The sequence below is a fragment of the Nomascus leucogenys genome, chromosome 8 (genome assembly GCF_006542625.1).
Source record: "Nomascus leucogenys isolate Asia chromosome 8, Asia_NLE_v1, whole genome shotgun sequence".
Taxonomy (NCBI): Eukaryota; Metazoa; Chordata; class Mammalia; order Primates; family Hylobatidae; genus Nomascus; species Nomascus leucogenys.
The window spans coordinates 109085345-109102503 of NC_044388.1; the positions used below are offsets into that span (position 1 = coordinate 109085345).

At 41.0% G+C, this 17159-nt stretch overlaps 1 protein-coding gene across 6 annotated transcripts in view; it reads right to left on the reverse strand.

Moving 5' to 3' along the window:
- The window catches only part of TSC1 (TSC complex subunit 1), a 53663-nt gene that overhangs the window by 33341 nt on the left and 3163 nt on the right, over window positions 1-17159 (reverse strand). For 5 of the 6 annotated variants that reach the window (XM_030818094.1, XM_012509136.2, XM_030818096.1 and 2 more), the window contains exons 2-5: window positions 10266-10328; window positions 4056-4241; window positions 2488-2591; window positions 864-1016 (exon numbers count right to left, since the gene is read on the reverse strand). In XM_030818094.1, the coding sequence (XP_030673954.1) occupies window positions 864-1016; window positions 2488-2591; window positions 4056-4161 (363 nt within the window). In that variant the 5' untranslated portion in view covers window positions 4162-4241; window positions 10266-10328. The remainder of the gene's footprint in view (window positions 1-863; window positions 1017-2487; window positions 2592-4055; window positions 4242-10265; window positions 10329-17159) is intronic. The other variant, XM_030818097.1, reaches the window with a different exon arrangement.

The window sequence follows — 17159 nt, forward strand, 5'->3', positions numbered from 1 at the left end:
AAAAAACATTAAGTTGTTAAAACTGTTCCTATTTTTTCTGAATCAAATGCATGTTTTTATAATACCCTGCTGATGTGACTCCTTGGGACCCACCTCTAGGGATAATAAAAGAGTTACCCTTCTTGGCAGACACAAAAATCAATTTGCATGGTGCTGTATCAGATGAATCCAATGGTACTGCCATCCTGGAACAAATACTATTGGATATTTTCATGTCTCTGTGAGGTACAGGCAGTTAATATTAACCACATTTTCTTATTTTATAGATAGAAAACAAGTCCAGGAACTAAAACAGATTAAACAAATAACCCTGAGTATGGCTGCACGCCACTGTTAAAACTAAAACCATAAAGTTCGATTTAGATTTTGACTCCCTGTATAGAAAAATGCACTAAATTTAGTGCAAAAAATAGAATGCAACTAGTAGAACTTACATCAACAAAGTCTTAATTATAGTTGCAACCAGACCGTACTCCTAAATAGTTAACAGAAACTTTAAGCCCTTTTTCTATTAGCTAAAAGATAATTTAGAAACAGGGATTCCCAAGAGATAATCCAGGATATTTTTAAATGAGGGAAGGCTAAACGATGATGAAATCAGAGGTTTGGAATAATGTAACATTGAACCCATCTGATCGAAATTTTTCCATATTTGCGTGGACAAGGTATTCAATAGTCATAGTGATATATTTGGGAACTTACTAAGTACCAACTCTGGACAACATTATATTTGAGAAAAGCCAAATGCCTAGAAGGTTTTAAACTCTAAAAGTTAAAATCTAGCTTCCTTGCTTTAAGTTACTTAGAATTTCAGAAACTATACTCCTAAAGCCATTTCATTCAAATCCTTACAAACATCCTACCTTGAGACATTTTAGTAAAGAAGGCAAAAGAGGTGCTTGAGAGAGCTTATGCTTCCAAGATGGCTGCAGTCTTATGACATGACCCAGTAACGAGAGGATGGATAAACGAGTGGCGGCTTTGCCCACATATTCATTAATCCTGTCCAAGAGGTGCTGAAAATGTAAAAGAACAAGGGAAATCCTCACATGAATGTATGAAGTTAACACAAATAAAGACAGCAATGATGTGCTCCAATCTCTTAAGTCTTGTCTCTAATGTAAAGCAAGGGTCATGCAGATAAAAGATCAAATTCAAGATTTTAAAAACCACGTTAGCAAACAAAACACTGCTGCATTTGGCCTGACAAAAGGCAGCCAGTTTGCAACTCATGAAAAAGGATCCCGCAATACACGTATGCAAAAAGGGGGAGACTTGTTCACAGTCCCTCAATAACCGATAGTCCCAAACTGTGATAGGTTATTGAAGCCACAAGGGGATCCTGCTGGAAGCAGCCACTTATTGCTAGAGCAACCCAAACTACATGGTTTGGCCTCAAGTATCAATTAGGTAGTAGAAGTTACAATTCAGACCAGAGTAAATAAAAAAACAAGATGGGCCAGGCGCAGTGGCTCATGCCTGCAATCCCTGCACTGTGGGAGGCTAAGGCAGGAGGACAGCTTGAGGCCAGGAGTTCGAGGTTACAGTGAGCTATGATTGTGCCACCACGCTCCAGTCTGGGGAACTGAATGCGACCCTACCTCTTTCAAAAACAAAACAAAACAAGATGTGCTGTAAAAGGCACGCAATACAAGGTCTTCAGATCCTGGGGAAGCTGCTCTCATATACACACTTAAGACTTACCAAAGTCTGCAATAACCATGTCTTATTAGCTACTTACTAAAAACAAAAGGAAAACATGAAAGAGCCCTCCAAGTGCCTGGTGCTAGGAAACAAGACTGATTAATTTGCCATGTTAGTCCTTTGTACTTGAAGCTTTTCCATATTGATAAAAGTCTAAAAATTCTATTCAAAGTATGGGTTGAAAGATGGGTATCTATGGGCCAAATCATCACTATATAGTTATAGTACAGAAAATGTAAGATTTCTTTAAACAAGATCTTTTTTTTTTTTTTTTTTTTGAGACAGAGTTTCCCTCTTGTTGCCCTGGAGTGCAATGGCGCCATCTCAGGTCACTGCAACCTCTGCCTCCCAGGTTCAAGCAATTCTCCTGCCTCAGCTTCCTAAGTAGCTGAGATTATAGGTGCCCACCACCACGCCCAGCTAATTTTTTGTATTTTTTAGTAGAGATGGGGTTTCACTATGTTGGCCAGGCTGGTCTCAAACTCGTGACCCCAGGCAATCCACCTGCCTTGGCCTCCTAAGGGGATTACAGGCGTGAGCCACCACGCCCGGCCCAAACAAGATCTTTAACAGTCTCTGAAATATGTTTTATTTTGTAAACTTTTCAAGAATCATGGGTCCTACAAAGTAATTTTTATATATAGGTATAAACTGGGAACAATGTCATCAGTGGCACACAGAAATCAAAAGAATAAGCTCAGGACAAGTTGCACAGTGGCCATGCAGAGAAGCTGTTGTACTCATGGAGAACATATGAAATGCCTATGATATTTCAGCCATTACCTTGTCATGTGGCTCTTGCAAGGTGGTCAGGATGTGCAATGCCGGCTGAGAGTTGGTTTCCAGGTAATAATCCACCAAGGTGTTTACAAGCATAGGACCACGGTCTAAATCAAGAAAAGGGCAATGGATGATACTTATTCCCCTTAACATCCTAAATTTACCTTACACAGCTGCCTGTCACAAAATCTAGAAAATGTTTCTTTATATGCTATTCTAAGTTTTATGCAGCATTACATTTCTGCCTTCTTAATTTAATAATAGGATAATTCCAAGCTTATTTGCCTAAATATGCATAAAAACATATGAAGTCATTTTTATTGCTTTTTTTTTTTTTTTTGAGATGGAGTCTCACTCTGTTGCCAGGCTGGAGTGCAGTGGCACAATCTCAGCTCACTGCAACCTCTGCCTCCTGGGTTCAAGCAATTCTCGTGCCTCAGCCTCCCGAGTAGCTAGCTGGGATTACAGGCACCTGCCGCCACGCCCAGCTAATTTTTGTATTTTTAGTAGAGATGGGGTTTCACCACGTTGGCCAACATGGTCTCAATCTCCTGACCTTGTGATCCGCCCGCCTCGGCCTTCCCAAGTGCTGGGATTACAGGCGTGAGCCGCCACACCTGGCCCTTTATTGCTTTTTTAATTACAAAAAATAATCCATAACTATTGTTAAAAATTCAGGCTATGTAAAAGTACATAAAATAAAAATGAAAGTGCTCCTCACCACCTGCCTCCCAACCCACTCTTCACAGATAAACACCCTTAAGTTTAGAAGTTTAGAGTGTGTCTCTTCAAACCCTTTTCTACTTGTATAACCACACGCACACAGCCCTCATGTCCACAGACACAGACACAGTTTGTGCATGTGTGTGTTTTTTCCACTGAACAATGTGTTGTAACCACCTTCCCACGTCAGCATCTATGGCCTATTTCATTTCTTTCCGTCCTCCTAGTGTTGCACTGCATGGCTCTACATAACGAATTTAACCATTCACCTACTGAAGGATACTTGGGTTTTTCCAATTTTTCACTATATTTCACTCGAAGCTGTAATAAGATACAGACTCTTATAAATAGCCCAAATGGTATGTGTTTTAAAACTGATGACTGATACTCCAAAAGGCTGAACATCAATTCATCTTCCTGCTAACAGTGCCCATTTCTATATTCAATATTTAATTTTGCCAATCTGGTAAGCAAAAAAGGGTACTATTTAAATTTGTATTTCTCATATTAAAAAGAGGTTAACACTTTTCATATTAAAAACCACATATATGATTTACAGTTAAAGCGACATCTGGAATTTGCTTTAAAATATTTGGCGGGTGGGAGAGTCAGGGAGGAAAGAATTTGAAACTGGGTTCATGGGGTTCACTGCATGATTCTTACTTCACGTGTGTGCATACTTGAGTATTTCCATACTTGAAAGTTTAAAACACATATAGATAATCTCTTTGGGTGTTTAAAAAACTCTTCAGAAGATGAAAACTAAAATGTATCAGCAGGATTCTAGTGGCTCTAAGTCAATCTCTTCTTTCTAGCAGATAAGCTAAAAAGGATATTATTTTGCTAACCAGAATTGAGGTTCTCTTTAAAGACAGCTGTCACGTCGTCCCGCACACCCAGCATGGGGGAGTCCAGCATGGCCAGAAGCTCCCCGACATTCGCTTGTTGGGCCATTCTCTCACTCGAAGGCGCTGTGCCGGCTCCAGGACGTGTGCTACAGGTTCTGAAGGTTCTTCATTGGGGCCACTACCAAACTGAGAAAAAGGAAGATGAACAGTCACTAAATGGCCCCATTTTTCTCCACAAAAAAAAATACCTGCAAGACAAACCAATCCATGTGTTCGATGCAATGGGAAGTTTGGCCAGAATTCTCTGATTCAAACAGTGAGTACATTTAGCTGATAAAAGAAGATAAAGTGTATGAATAATTCTTTGGCGAGTTTATGAAGAGGGTTTCTACAAAATATAACAATCAGAAAGAAACCTTAAAAACTGATAACAGTCACAGCAACTTAATGATAGGATCAAATCTAAGTTTTATTTCTACTTCTGATTCTACCTTGGGTTTTGGCTAAGACCACATTTATATTTCAAATTATTGCTCTAAAAAGCAGACAGTCTTTTTTCAGCAGAAGAACTAAATGCATACTATTTCCTTCTTGACAATCTCATCAATGGCTGAGAGTTAGTACAGCTAGTTAGGCCACAAGTCTGTGAAGTCCAACATCTAGCATAAACTGGGGATCATTTCTCCGTTTTAGCACATACCTCTCAACTGAGACATCTAATTGCACACCCAAATACCACTGGCTACAGGGAGGTATCCATAGATGGGATATCAGGGCAAACCTTCAACAACTCGCCCTCCAAAACCTGGTAGTAGAGCAGCTGCTTTATCTTGATATACACAAAAAGCAGCTCATTCCCCAAGTGTAACTATACACATTTATGATTTCTCTTCCACTTTGATCTCTGAGGCTGTATTTGTTAAAACAAGTAACAACAGTTATCATTCATAAGCACTGTACACCTTTTACAAACATCATTGTATATACTCCTAATATGACCACCATGTAATTGGCACTTTTGTCCCCATTGTACAGGGAACAGAATGGAGATCAAGCCATTTGTTCTGGGTCACAAAGCTAGCAAGAGGCAAAACCAGAGGAGAAAAACTGATATTGGAACCTAGATATGCCTGACTCCAAAGCCCCAAGCCCTTAAGTGCCACACTAAGCTAACCTGTGGTTTTGATCATCACAGCAACTCTGTGATGTGATGTGAGCAGGTATCATCCTTATTTTACACATGGGGATATGCATGCCCAAAGAGGAAAAAACTTCCTTTTCTTTCAGTAAGTGTAAGTAGTAGTTCTTAAGCTTCAATGTGCATCGAAACCACCTGGGATATTTGCTAGAAATGCAATACCTGGGCCCCTTCCAAAACTGTATTTTGGGCTCAGGAATCTATATTTTAATAAGCACTCCAGGTAATTCTTAAAGTGAGACACATTATTTTTGATAAACACTATGATAAAGAAAAATCCTCAGTTAAGCTGAGGCCAGATGTAGTGGCTGAGGCCAGGCATGGTGGCTCACGCTTGTAATCCCAGCACAGTGGGAGGCCGAGGCAGGCGGACCACCTAAGGTCAGGAGTTCGAGACCAACCTTGCCAACATGGTGAAGCCCCATCTCTACTAAAAATACAAAAATTAGCTGGTGTGGTGGTGTGCACCTGTAGTCCCACCTACTCAGGAGGCTGAGGCAGGAGAATCACTTGAGCCTGGGAGACGGAGGTTGCAGTGAGTCAAGGTCATGCCACTGCACTCCAGCCTGGGCAACAAACCAAGACTCTGCCTCAAAAAAAAAAAAAAAAAAAAAAAAAAAAAAAAAAAAAAAGAGATAAGCTCCTTCTGCAAGAATGCCAAATTTAAATTAGCAATGACCCCAAAAACTGCCAGGTATTAATTTGGTATCATCTATATTCTTATTTAATTACAATCTTGTGACATTCACTGACTTTGGCTCTTAATTAGAAGTTCATTTATCAGAACAATCAATTAAAATGTCTAAATGCCTTTCTGATACCATGATATAGGAAGTTGCTGACTCATATCTATAAATAAAAATCTTACAAGTAAATCACATAGGAAGTTAATTTCAAAGGGCTCCAAAATGTGAGACCACCGTTGGTAAGATTCTACGTAAAAGTTCAAAACAGAAAAGCAATTAGATGGTATCAGGTACATATAAACACTCGCTGCATAGTACCTATATATTATCATAAAAAATACCAGTAAAAATCTTTGGGCCACCACTTTCAAGATGACTTTTTAATGGCACACTTGTCTAGCTAACCCCCACATTGATTTCTACTTCAGGTAAATCACAAATGATTCTCAATTAGTGACAAAGAATGTTGTTCATAAATTTAAAAGTATCTTGTCCCTAAGTTTGGTTTTGTTTCAATAAAACCGTTACTTACCTACTATCTGTCTAGGGAGACTCTGAGTTTGCCTTCTGTGTAGTCAGAAGATGATAATGTCAGATCTGGTCCTCCAAATGCAGGCAGCCCCAGAGCCCGGAGTGACATGAGCTCAATTTTAAACAAAGATGGCGCCCATCCAGTCAACTTGGCGATAGTGTAGGCTAATCAGCTTGGGCTACCTAGCTTGTTTTTCCATTTGCAAAGTAAGGTTTTATTCTAAAACACATTAGAAACACATTTTGGCAACAAGTTTTTCTCTCTGGTTCCAAAATCCTGCTGTCGGCCGCGTTGGTGGTATAGTGGTGAGCATAGCTGCCTTCCAAAATTCTGTTTACCATAGTTTTTAATCTCCAGGAAAAATATAAACATTGGGTTTTATGTGAGATTCTTTGCATAAGTGGCTCAAGTTCAAGCATTTTTGACATTCTAAAAAGCCCTCCTAAGAGTTAAATCATAGCTTTTGCAATCAATCCCACAACTAGAATATCTCCTTTTTAAGCACATTCAAACATTTGAGGGTACAGTAAGTGCAAGGTGTTAAGTAGGTAAAACAGACTTAGCCAGTGCAATGAAGAATTATATGTTTTACAGCAGAAAAAAAGACATGGTTCAATATGTGCACAAAAAAGGGGAAGAAACCAGTCAGGGGTGGTGGTAGTGGTGGATGAAATGTACACATGTTAAACACACTTTACAGCCTATAGAAGACTGGCTGAGAAAAGTCAATTAAAGATTAGCACCACAGACACAATGAAGCATCAGTGTGTTAGCCACAAAAGTCTCTATCCATAAGTCTCTTTTCCATTTTGGAAGTAACTCACCATAGAAAATAGCCATACAGGAGAAGTTAAAAGACAGCAACTGGGTGAATGGATTTCTGTATCCTATATGCTAAAGCAATATTCCATTTAGTTTAATATTATCTTTAGTGGCCACATACAGTGCACAGTACAGTGCTGTAGATGATGCTAGTCATATTCAGAAGGCATGACCTTCAAGGCCAATCTCCACTCCAAAATCCATCACTCTGCCATCTTCTGGATCTCAGTAAAAGGTAATACCATCAGTCTAAAGCAAACACCCAGGTGACTCCTTGACTCTTTCACCACCCCCACCACCATATCTAATCCATCAGCAAACCCTTTGCTATCACCTCAGTTGAAGCCCCCATCATCTCTCAGAGGCAAGGGAGCAGCAGCCCCCCTCACTACTCTCCCTGCTTGTATTCATGCTACCCTACAAAATTCATTTGCCACCAAATAACCAAAAGAGACACTGAGATATAAACATCAGAATCTCACTCCTCTGTTTAAAATCATCCAATGGCTTCCCATGGAACTAATAAGAGCCAGTAACATTATGGAACTTATGAAACTCATGAGTAGCCTAGAAGGTCTCATAAGATCCAGCCAGTTATTAACCTCCCAACCCCCCTCTGCCTCTTCATTCCTCTGCTCTAGTCCCAGTCTTCCCAAACACAGGAATACTGGTTCTTTCTTGCTCAAGGCCTTTGCACTTGCTGTTCCCTCTATGCATGAAACACTCTTCTCCCACATCCTTGCACAGCTGACTGTCTCGCAGATATCTGATGGGCCTCCCCTGACCACCCAATCTAAAGCAGCAGGGAGGTTCTTAGTCATCACTTTTCAATAAAAGATACTTTGTAATTCATGAGAAACCCTGAACTAAGTTTAAACTGTACAACTAGTAACCAGATTTGATCCAACAATACTTATGATCTCAAAAAACATGGAAAGCAGGGATCTGCCAAAGTTCAGTTTCAGTCTCTATACTCAGCCAAAATCTGGTGGCTGTCTGGCTTTGGCTTTGGTGCTTTTTTCTGTTTGTTTTTAATTGAGACAGAGTCTCGCTCTGTCACTCAGACTAGAGTGCAATGGCACAATCTTGGCCCACCACAACCTCCATCTCCTGGGTTCAAGCGATTCTCCTGCCTCAGCCTCCCGAGTAGCTGAGATTATAGGCGCACACCACCATGCCTAATTTTTGTATTTTTCGTAGAGATGGGGTTTTACCATGTTGGCCAGGCTGGTCTCGAACTCCTGACCTCAGGTGATCCTCCCACCCTGGCCTCCCAAAGTGCTGGGATTACAGGTGTGAGCCACCACACCTGGCCAAAAATGTTTTAAAAATGAGGACAAAAGTATAAACAACAGTACCCAATGGAAAAAGAAAAATGCTATTAAAAGCTGGGTTTTTTTGTTTCAAAATAAGAATTGCTAAAGGCGGCCAACAATTTTTAGTAATTGAAGAGTAAGGATCTTTGAGGCTTGCCAAGCTATGAATCCCAGGTACAAGGTTCCTTCCAGAAAACCATCTACCAGAAACCTTCCTGAATTCTGCTTTGTCCAAAAATGTTACCAATGACGCTGTGTGCCAGTTGAGATGATATTACACATGTGACATAGTGACCACAGGAGCAACCTAGCAGCCAGTAGTGCCCACAGAGTATTTTTCCTATATTAAAATTTCGAACTTCTAAAATCTAACTACTAAAATGCAATACAATTACTATCGTGAAAAATGTTTAATAAAATTTGAGATTTACTTTTGTATCCCGGAATTTACATTTTATGAGGGTGATATTTAGCTCGGGGACCTCAATGATCTGAACACTTAACCATTTGACTTTGGGTTCAAATTCATATACAGTGGACTTCTAAACAAGGAACAGTATGAGGTACACACAAAAACACTGAAAATGAAAAATCAAACTCAGAAAACTTTCCCTACTTGAGAACAATACTTAACTTTCGACAGTCTACAATTTGTATCAAGACCCTACTTATGAACCAATGTAGAGCTGTAAGACAAAAATCCCTACCTTATTTTACAATTCCTACGACAGAGGTGAGGCAGACAGTGACAGAATACACTAAACAGCAACCACTGAGCCTTGGCATGAGTCACAGAGCTGTCCATGTTCAGACAGCAGACCAAGCACCTCCCGTCTTCCCTACACCCGTCCTATACACAACTGTGTTGCGCTTGGCACTATTACTGCTAAACCAAAATTACAGTTCAGTGATCAGTTAAGTCACTAAGAGGAAATTCCATCCATGGAAATGCCGGCGCCTCAACATTTATGAAGGATATATTCTGAGACAGGATCCTCCAATTCCTAAAAACTACTATAGCATATAATTTATCCCCCAAAATTAATTTAAAGCAACAGACATAGCCATGTTAACATGCAAATGTTCACTCACCAGCTCAAGGGTTCTCAGCCCAGGATGTACATTAGAATCACCTGGAGGGCTTATAGCAACTCCTGAGCAGGTTAACTAAGGGGTGGAATCCAGACATCACATTTGGTTTGTTTTTATAAACCCATGCAGATTTCTAAGGTGCAGCCAGGGTTAAGAACCTCTGCACTAGTTAAATGACTTGTGCCAGCACACAGGCTTTAATTTAATGAAGTGGTTACAACCAAACTTTGCTGCTAAACAGAGCTGAATTGAGTCCACCAAGTACCAGCTATACATCTTTAGGAAAATTACATGACATCTTCGAACCCGAATCCTCACCTGTAAAATGGGGAAACACCAAAAGTGTGGCTGTGAAGAAGTGATGCATATAATGCACTTCGCACAGTGTCAGGCACTGAATAAGCAGCTAATAATCATCAGTAATGTGACTAATTACTTCATGCCATAGATGGTCCAGTTCCTGGCAGGTAGCTAAAACTGTAAATGTTAAATCCCTGAATGAACAACCATGGGCAAGATAATTCCCTCCCATCTTCCTCTAACCACTGGCCTGTTATAGCTTACCTGTTCTAGGGACAACTGGTACTTCAGTTTCCAGTGCTGTCAACCTGGTGTCTTTCATGGTCACTGAAGGAAGAAAACATATGTACAATGAAGCAAAATCCCAGATGTAATCAGAAGTGAGTTAGGGGTTCATCTGGCACAAGCTTCTTCCTCCTCTGTGCCTGACAGGTGGCCACCACGTTTCCACTGGAATGAACACTCATAATCATTGGAAGCACGTGCCTCTCCCTGTCTACATTTCTGAACAGCTGGTTGCTGGAAAATTCTTTATATTGTGCTGAACTTGTAATCTCTGTCTTTTGTTAATGTCTGTTAGGGGTATAAATGAATGGGCAGGATAGGCCCTAGAATTAGAGAGTTCCGGGTTAAAATCCAAGCTCTGCAACTTATTAGCTGTGTAACATTTAGCTATTTATCTTAAGTCTCCAATGTCTAACTGTAAGTTACCTTGTCTGTAAAGTTAGAATAATGATGGCATCAAGCTCACAAGGCTTGTGGGGATTACATGAGATGATGCATCCTATTGCCCTCGGCACAGTACGGGGCACACCGAAGTTACTGGAGGAGCCACGTGAGGCAGGTCCAGGACAGTGAGAGGCACAACGCACTGAGTGGGCCTGCAGGGCCTCACCGCCTGCCACAGTCCCCACAGTCCTCACCCTCCCCAACCCTCCCCACCACCTTGACTCGCTGGCCTTTCAGTTCCTTGGCCAAGCCACATGCTCCCCATTCCTGAGCCTAAGAGACTCTACCTTTGGCTCCTCCTAATCACTCTTCATCCTTAAAATCTCAGCTTAAATGCTCACTTCCTCAGAGAAGCCCTCCTAGGCCTCTACTTCCCTCCCACTTCCACCTTCCAGACTAGGTCAGGTCCCCTGTTATACTTTTGCAGCCTATATTTCTTGTGTCACTTACCACAACCCAATTAAATAAGCTTGATTAACTACTGAACATGTCTCCTTCACTAGAAGTTATATCCAGGGAGAGACTGCAGCTTACTCAGTACTGTATTTCAGGCAGCCACCATGGTGTCTGGTACTTCTTGGTTGAATGACTAGAAGTTAAAATCTTTCTTTTCTTTTTCTTTCTTTTCTTTCTTTCTCTCTCTCTTTCTCTCTTTCTTTTTTAGAGACAAGAGTCTCACTCTTAGGCTAGAGTACAGTGAGCCATCATAGCTCACTGCAACCTCAAACTCCTAGGCTCAAGTGATCCTCCCACCTTAGCCTCCCGAGTAGCCAGAAATACAGACGCACACCACCAGGCCCGACTAATTGTTTTTTTTTTTTTAGTTTTAAAGATGGGATCTCACTATGTTGCCCAGGCTGTTCCCAAACTCCTAGTCTCACGCAATCCTCCCATCAAGGCCTCCCAAGGTGTTAGTATTACAGACGTGAGCCACTGCACCTGGCCAGTATTTCTTAAATAAATGTGCAAAGCCTAATTCTGCCTTCAGGCAGCATGACTTAAGTTTACTACAAAACAGACATAAAATATTTGTGAACAGCTATCATTTTTCTATTTTCTTCCCCCTTTTACCCTACTTTCTGTCCAAATTAACGTGTATTAAATATCCATGTTAAATGAGTATATATAAATACATTTTCATTTCCTTTTAAAATATGGGTCCTTCAAATTATATTTAGGTACAATCTGATCACTAGATTGTAAACTCCATGAGGACAGGAACCATCTGGGACACCTAGGGCCTATCCTGGCACCTGGCACACAAGAGGCAAACACACCCTGCTCAGATCAGGTAAGATTTAATCAGCTTCTTTGGCAGCCATTCCAGAGTTGAATAGAGTATGAAAGCCAAGCCTCATATACTATGGACAACTAATTACCCTAAACATGGAAAAAACCTGAACCAAGTTCTTAAATGTACAACCATGGCCAAAGTCAAACTAGTGGACTGAGGAACTCTCTAACAATTAAAATCGCTTGTTCCAGATGACAGGGTAATTATATTTCCACGTGGAACACATTCCAGACATTAAACTCCACTGGTCTCTTCAGCGGCACCTGCAAGCCTGTGAACAGTGCTGCAGGCAGGCTGGCCCTCCAGAAAAGAGGGATCATACCATTCTGACAGGGAGTGCTTGCCTGGCCACACTCACTACAAGTCACAGGGCTTGAATTAAAGTGCAGGAGCCCAGGCCGGGTGTGGTGGCTCACGCCTGTAATCCCAGCACTTTGGGAGGCCAAGGTGGGCGGATCACCTGGGGTCGGGAGTTTGAGAACAACCTAACCAACATGGAGAAACTCCATCTCTACTGAAAATACAAAACTAGCCGGGCGCGGTGGCACATGCCTGTAATCCCAGCTACTCGGGAGGCTAAGGCAGTTGAATCGCTTGAACTCAGGAGGTGGAGGTTGCAATGAGTCAAGATCGTGCCACTGCACCAGCCTGGGCAACAAGAGCAAAACTCCGTCTCAAAATAAATAGATAAATAAATAAAGTGCAAGAGCCTCTAATCTTAAAATCAGAATCTTAAAATAAGCAGTTAGTCCAGTGAGTCATAGAGACTTCCTCTTGCGACTAATCCCGGTTGGACATTTTACCTGAAAAGAAATATCTAAGGCAAGGGTAAAATAAGGATCTACACCAGATGAGAGCCTGTAGACTGCCCAGCCACAACCCGTCCTACATAAAGGCCCTACTCTCGGAAAGCAGAGTGGTTTTGTTGTTGGTGGTTGGTTTTTTTGTTTTGTTTTCTGAGATAGAGCCCCGCTCTGTCACTCAGGCTGGAGTTCAGTGGCCTAATCATGACTCATGGTTCACTGCGACCTTCGCCTCCCAGGCTCAAGCTATCATCCCACCTCAACCTCCCAAGTAGCTGGGAATACAGGCACGCACCACCATGCCCAGCTAATTTTTGTATTTTTTTGTAGAGACTGGGTCTCCCTAAGTCGCCCAGGCTGGTCTAGAACTCTTGGACTCAAGTGATCCATCCACCTTGGCCTCCCATAGTGCTGGGGTTACAGGCGTGGCCTCCACCCCCTGCCAAGCAGAGTGTTTTCGTCCAATGCTCAATGTTAAGACTTTTAACTTCTTTATTACTGCACTAAAAATGATAATGGCACTAAATTGGTAGCAATTTTATGTTGGTATGTCAAAGGCTACCTACTATTCTACTCTTATTTATATTTTTAAGTGTTTATTGACTTATTCATTTGTATTTCAATCCTGCCCTACGGGGGTACTACAAGGCATAATCACTCTGGTCAGTAAAGTGAGATGTGATTTGTGAACCTCCTGAGGGGAAGGGAGCAGTGCAGATGGAAACACCTGGCAGAGCAGAACACCAGTGTCAATCCATGTCCTTATCTTCGAAAGCCAAATTTAAAAAGAAACCTGCCTCCAGATCTAGACTTTTCTCCCTTTCATATTTGACCCAAAAGTTGTGTTCTCACTTATGTTCATCATTATAACTTCACTTCTATAAGCAATCTTTTTGAATAAAACGTAGGTTTGAGGAAGAAGATAAGGGCTCTGTGTTTTCAAGTATTTTGAGATGAAACAGAAGGCACATAGGTCAATCTGTTTTCACTGTTCATCTTAACTAATATCATTCTTTAGGTGTTTACAGACAGATGGCTTATATGCCTAGGATCACACATGAACTCCAGCCTAACAGCCATGGACAGCTGTCATTAGCAGGACCCGTATGCCATTTTTTTCACATATCTCTGCCCTAGCCAAGATGCATCATGAGCTGTGAGAGAACCAAGAGTACATACATACCTTTTGAAAATACTAGTGGCAGATACCTAAGATGTCTTTAGAAAGGATTTATCTGAAATTACAGGTGAATATTCGAATTTTTCAAAAACAAGTGCTGTGATATGTGGCCTAGACACTACCCTCTACGACTCCTCAGGACTGTATGTAACATAAAATAGGTGATGGCATATCAATTTGCCTAAGAGAATTTTGTACACATTTGTCTATGATGTAAAAATGTACTGCATGTGTAAATGAAGGCAGATGTCTCTTCACTATAACTTGTCTTCTAGATTCAATTTTTTATCCATAAAAGTTCAAGGACAATTCAGACACAGGTCCAGGCATGGATAGACTATTTTATTATCAGGTACAGTTAGATAGAGCAGAGATGTTACACTGTTAGGTTAGTGTTCTGCTCTGGCTCAGGAACTCTCAGGTGACTTCTTAGGGTAATATTCTATCAAGTGAACCAAGGCGCCTTCAGCACAAATGCATCTAAAAAGGGTACAATACTTGCTCCCATTCTCTCTTCCTATCAGTGCCTAGAAGGAAGGAAAAAAAGGGTAGGAAATAACTACTTACTATGTGAGAGTAAAACAGCTGATGGGAAAACCTGCCAACATGTGTAGTCATGTGTGATTGAAAAGGTATTAGTAGTTGGAGTCCCTCTCAAGGACAAACTGGGGCAGGAGAGCTCCAACTTGCCAGATTCTCCATTCAGAATTTCTGCCATTAGGGGCCCTGATGGATGGTTTGCTAAAGCTTATCGCCTATCCCAAAGGTGAAGAACCTTCCAGTAACTTGAGTGTAAGGCCAGAGCTTGATTTTGGTTAAGGCGTATCTCTTCAATAAATAATGCTTATGTTTTGACTTTCTATTAACATGAACAACATTATTTACTAAGATAATACAGGCCAAACAGATACTATGTATATTTCAAAAAGACACTACGCAGAGCTTCTCCTAAAAGAAATACAAGCAAACTGTGAGATATCTTTAGGTTTCAGGTTTATAGGACCAAAATAGAAGTATTCTAGGGAAGAAGGGTATAGTTTGATAGTCTAGAGCAGTGGTTCTCAAAATGTGGTCCTGGCACCACGAGCAGGAGCCTGGGTATTTGTTAGAAATGTAAATTCTCAGGCCTTTCCCCAGATCTCTGAATTAGATACTTTGGGGGTGGGGTCTTCTAGGTAATTCTGATGTCCACTAAAGGTTCAAAACCACTGGTCTAGGAAAAAGAAGGATGAAGGTAAAAAACATTCATTCATTAATATACCTCCTTTGAGGTTCAAAAGTAAAAAAATATATATAGTGCATAAACCTTGGGAAAAAGGCCCAGTGGAATTCTGCCAGGTGCTAAACGTACCAGCACAGACCTGACAAGCACTTAGCAGGTTACATACCTGGGTACACTACGGAAGTTTAACAAAGTAATTTATAACCCAGACAGTACATAAGGCCACCTTCTGACTTGGGCCTTTCCTGTCTACTAGTTAAAAAAAAAAAAATGTTTTTAATAAAGCCTAAGTCCATTTTTTAGAGCAGTAATCTATCTAAAATGATCAGCTGGGTTTCAAGCTGGGTCCATAAAGTACCTGAGGCCATATCCAAAATCCCATGTCTGTATGAATTTTTTTGGTGATGATGGGACATAAAGGGTAGAAGAGAAATTTGGTCCATAGCTTCCCACAGATTTTCAGAGGGCAACTGAGTCCACACACCTTCCCACCACCACCAAAGTTAAGAACCACTGACCTGACCTGTGAGTTAATTTATGAGGTCGGCAGATGAAGCACTTTATCACAGTGGAAGACTAAATGTTTGGGCTGTGGAGTCAACCAAAAAGGTTCGTATCCCAGCTCAGCCACCGAATAAGTGACTTTAGGCAACTTACTCCAAGCCTGTTTCCTCTTCCTATCCTGCCTCTTAAGGCTGTAAGAAGTTAATGGAGTATCAGACATGTAAAATACTTACCACAGTGTTTGGCACATGAGTACTCAAAAAATATAAACTTTATTATAACAATATTACTGCTTCACAAAAATGGATTGCTGGGTATATAATGCTTAGCAGTCTATCCATTTAACAACTGGTATTTGAAACATTGATAAAACCATTCCATAACTTAAAATGGATACAGTTCAAGTTTGTTACTCTGTGAACTACTCAAAGTAGCAGAGTCTTTTTTTTTTTTTTTTTGAGACGGGGTCTCGCTCTTTCGCCCAGCCCCAGAGTGCAGTGGCGCAATCTCGGCTCACTGCAAGCTCCGCCTCCTGGGTTCACGCCATTCTCCTGCCTCAGCCCCCCGAGTAGCTGGGACTACAGGCGCCCACCACTGCGCCCGGCTAATTTTTTGTATTTTTTAGTAGAGACGGGGTTTCACCGTGTTAACCAGGATGGTCTCGATCTCCTGACCTCGTGATCCGCCCCCCTCGGCCTCCCAAAGTGCTGGGATTACAGGCGTGAGCCACCGCGCCCGACCAAGTAGCAGAGTCTTAATGATTGCAGACATTAAGGTCACTGCCTCTGTTCTTCCTACAGCTCCCCTCTGTGTCTTCCATCACATCACCAACAGAAGGGCAAAACTGTCCTTTGTTACTCCAACACTTCTGGGCCTCTACTGCCATCATATTTACTTAAGAGAGTGACCTGTGAGTTGTAGGGCAGTAACTACAATGCTTTATTTTGGACTAAAGCACGGTTTTTAAGACATTTTACTTATTAGATGTAAATCTGAATTCATTCAACCGTAAAAAGTATTGTTATCTTTTGCTGACTCCCTGTTCATAATAAAAGTTAGCACTGAACGAGAGAAAGGACAAGAAGAAACTGACAAGGTCCTGAGACAGTGTATTTTATACACAGTATATAAAATTTGAATTTTTATTCTCTCCCATGAAAACAGACATAAAGTTACTAATTTCTAGCAACTACAGGCTTAAAAAGTAAACCAGAGAAAGAATAATCTCAAACTGCTGACAGTTTACCTCTTTCAGATGAATTTAAATGGAGAATGAGTATTTCATGCTACCCAAATTATATTAGTTACCAATTCATGATCTGAGGTTAAAAAAAAAACAAACTCGGTGTTTGAGTGTATACTACATATACACATTTCAAGCAAACAGCCACAGATTTTAATGCTATTAAGTACACTTTTCTTTCAT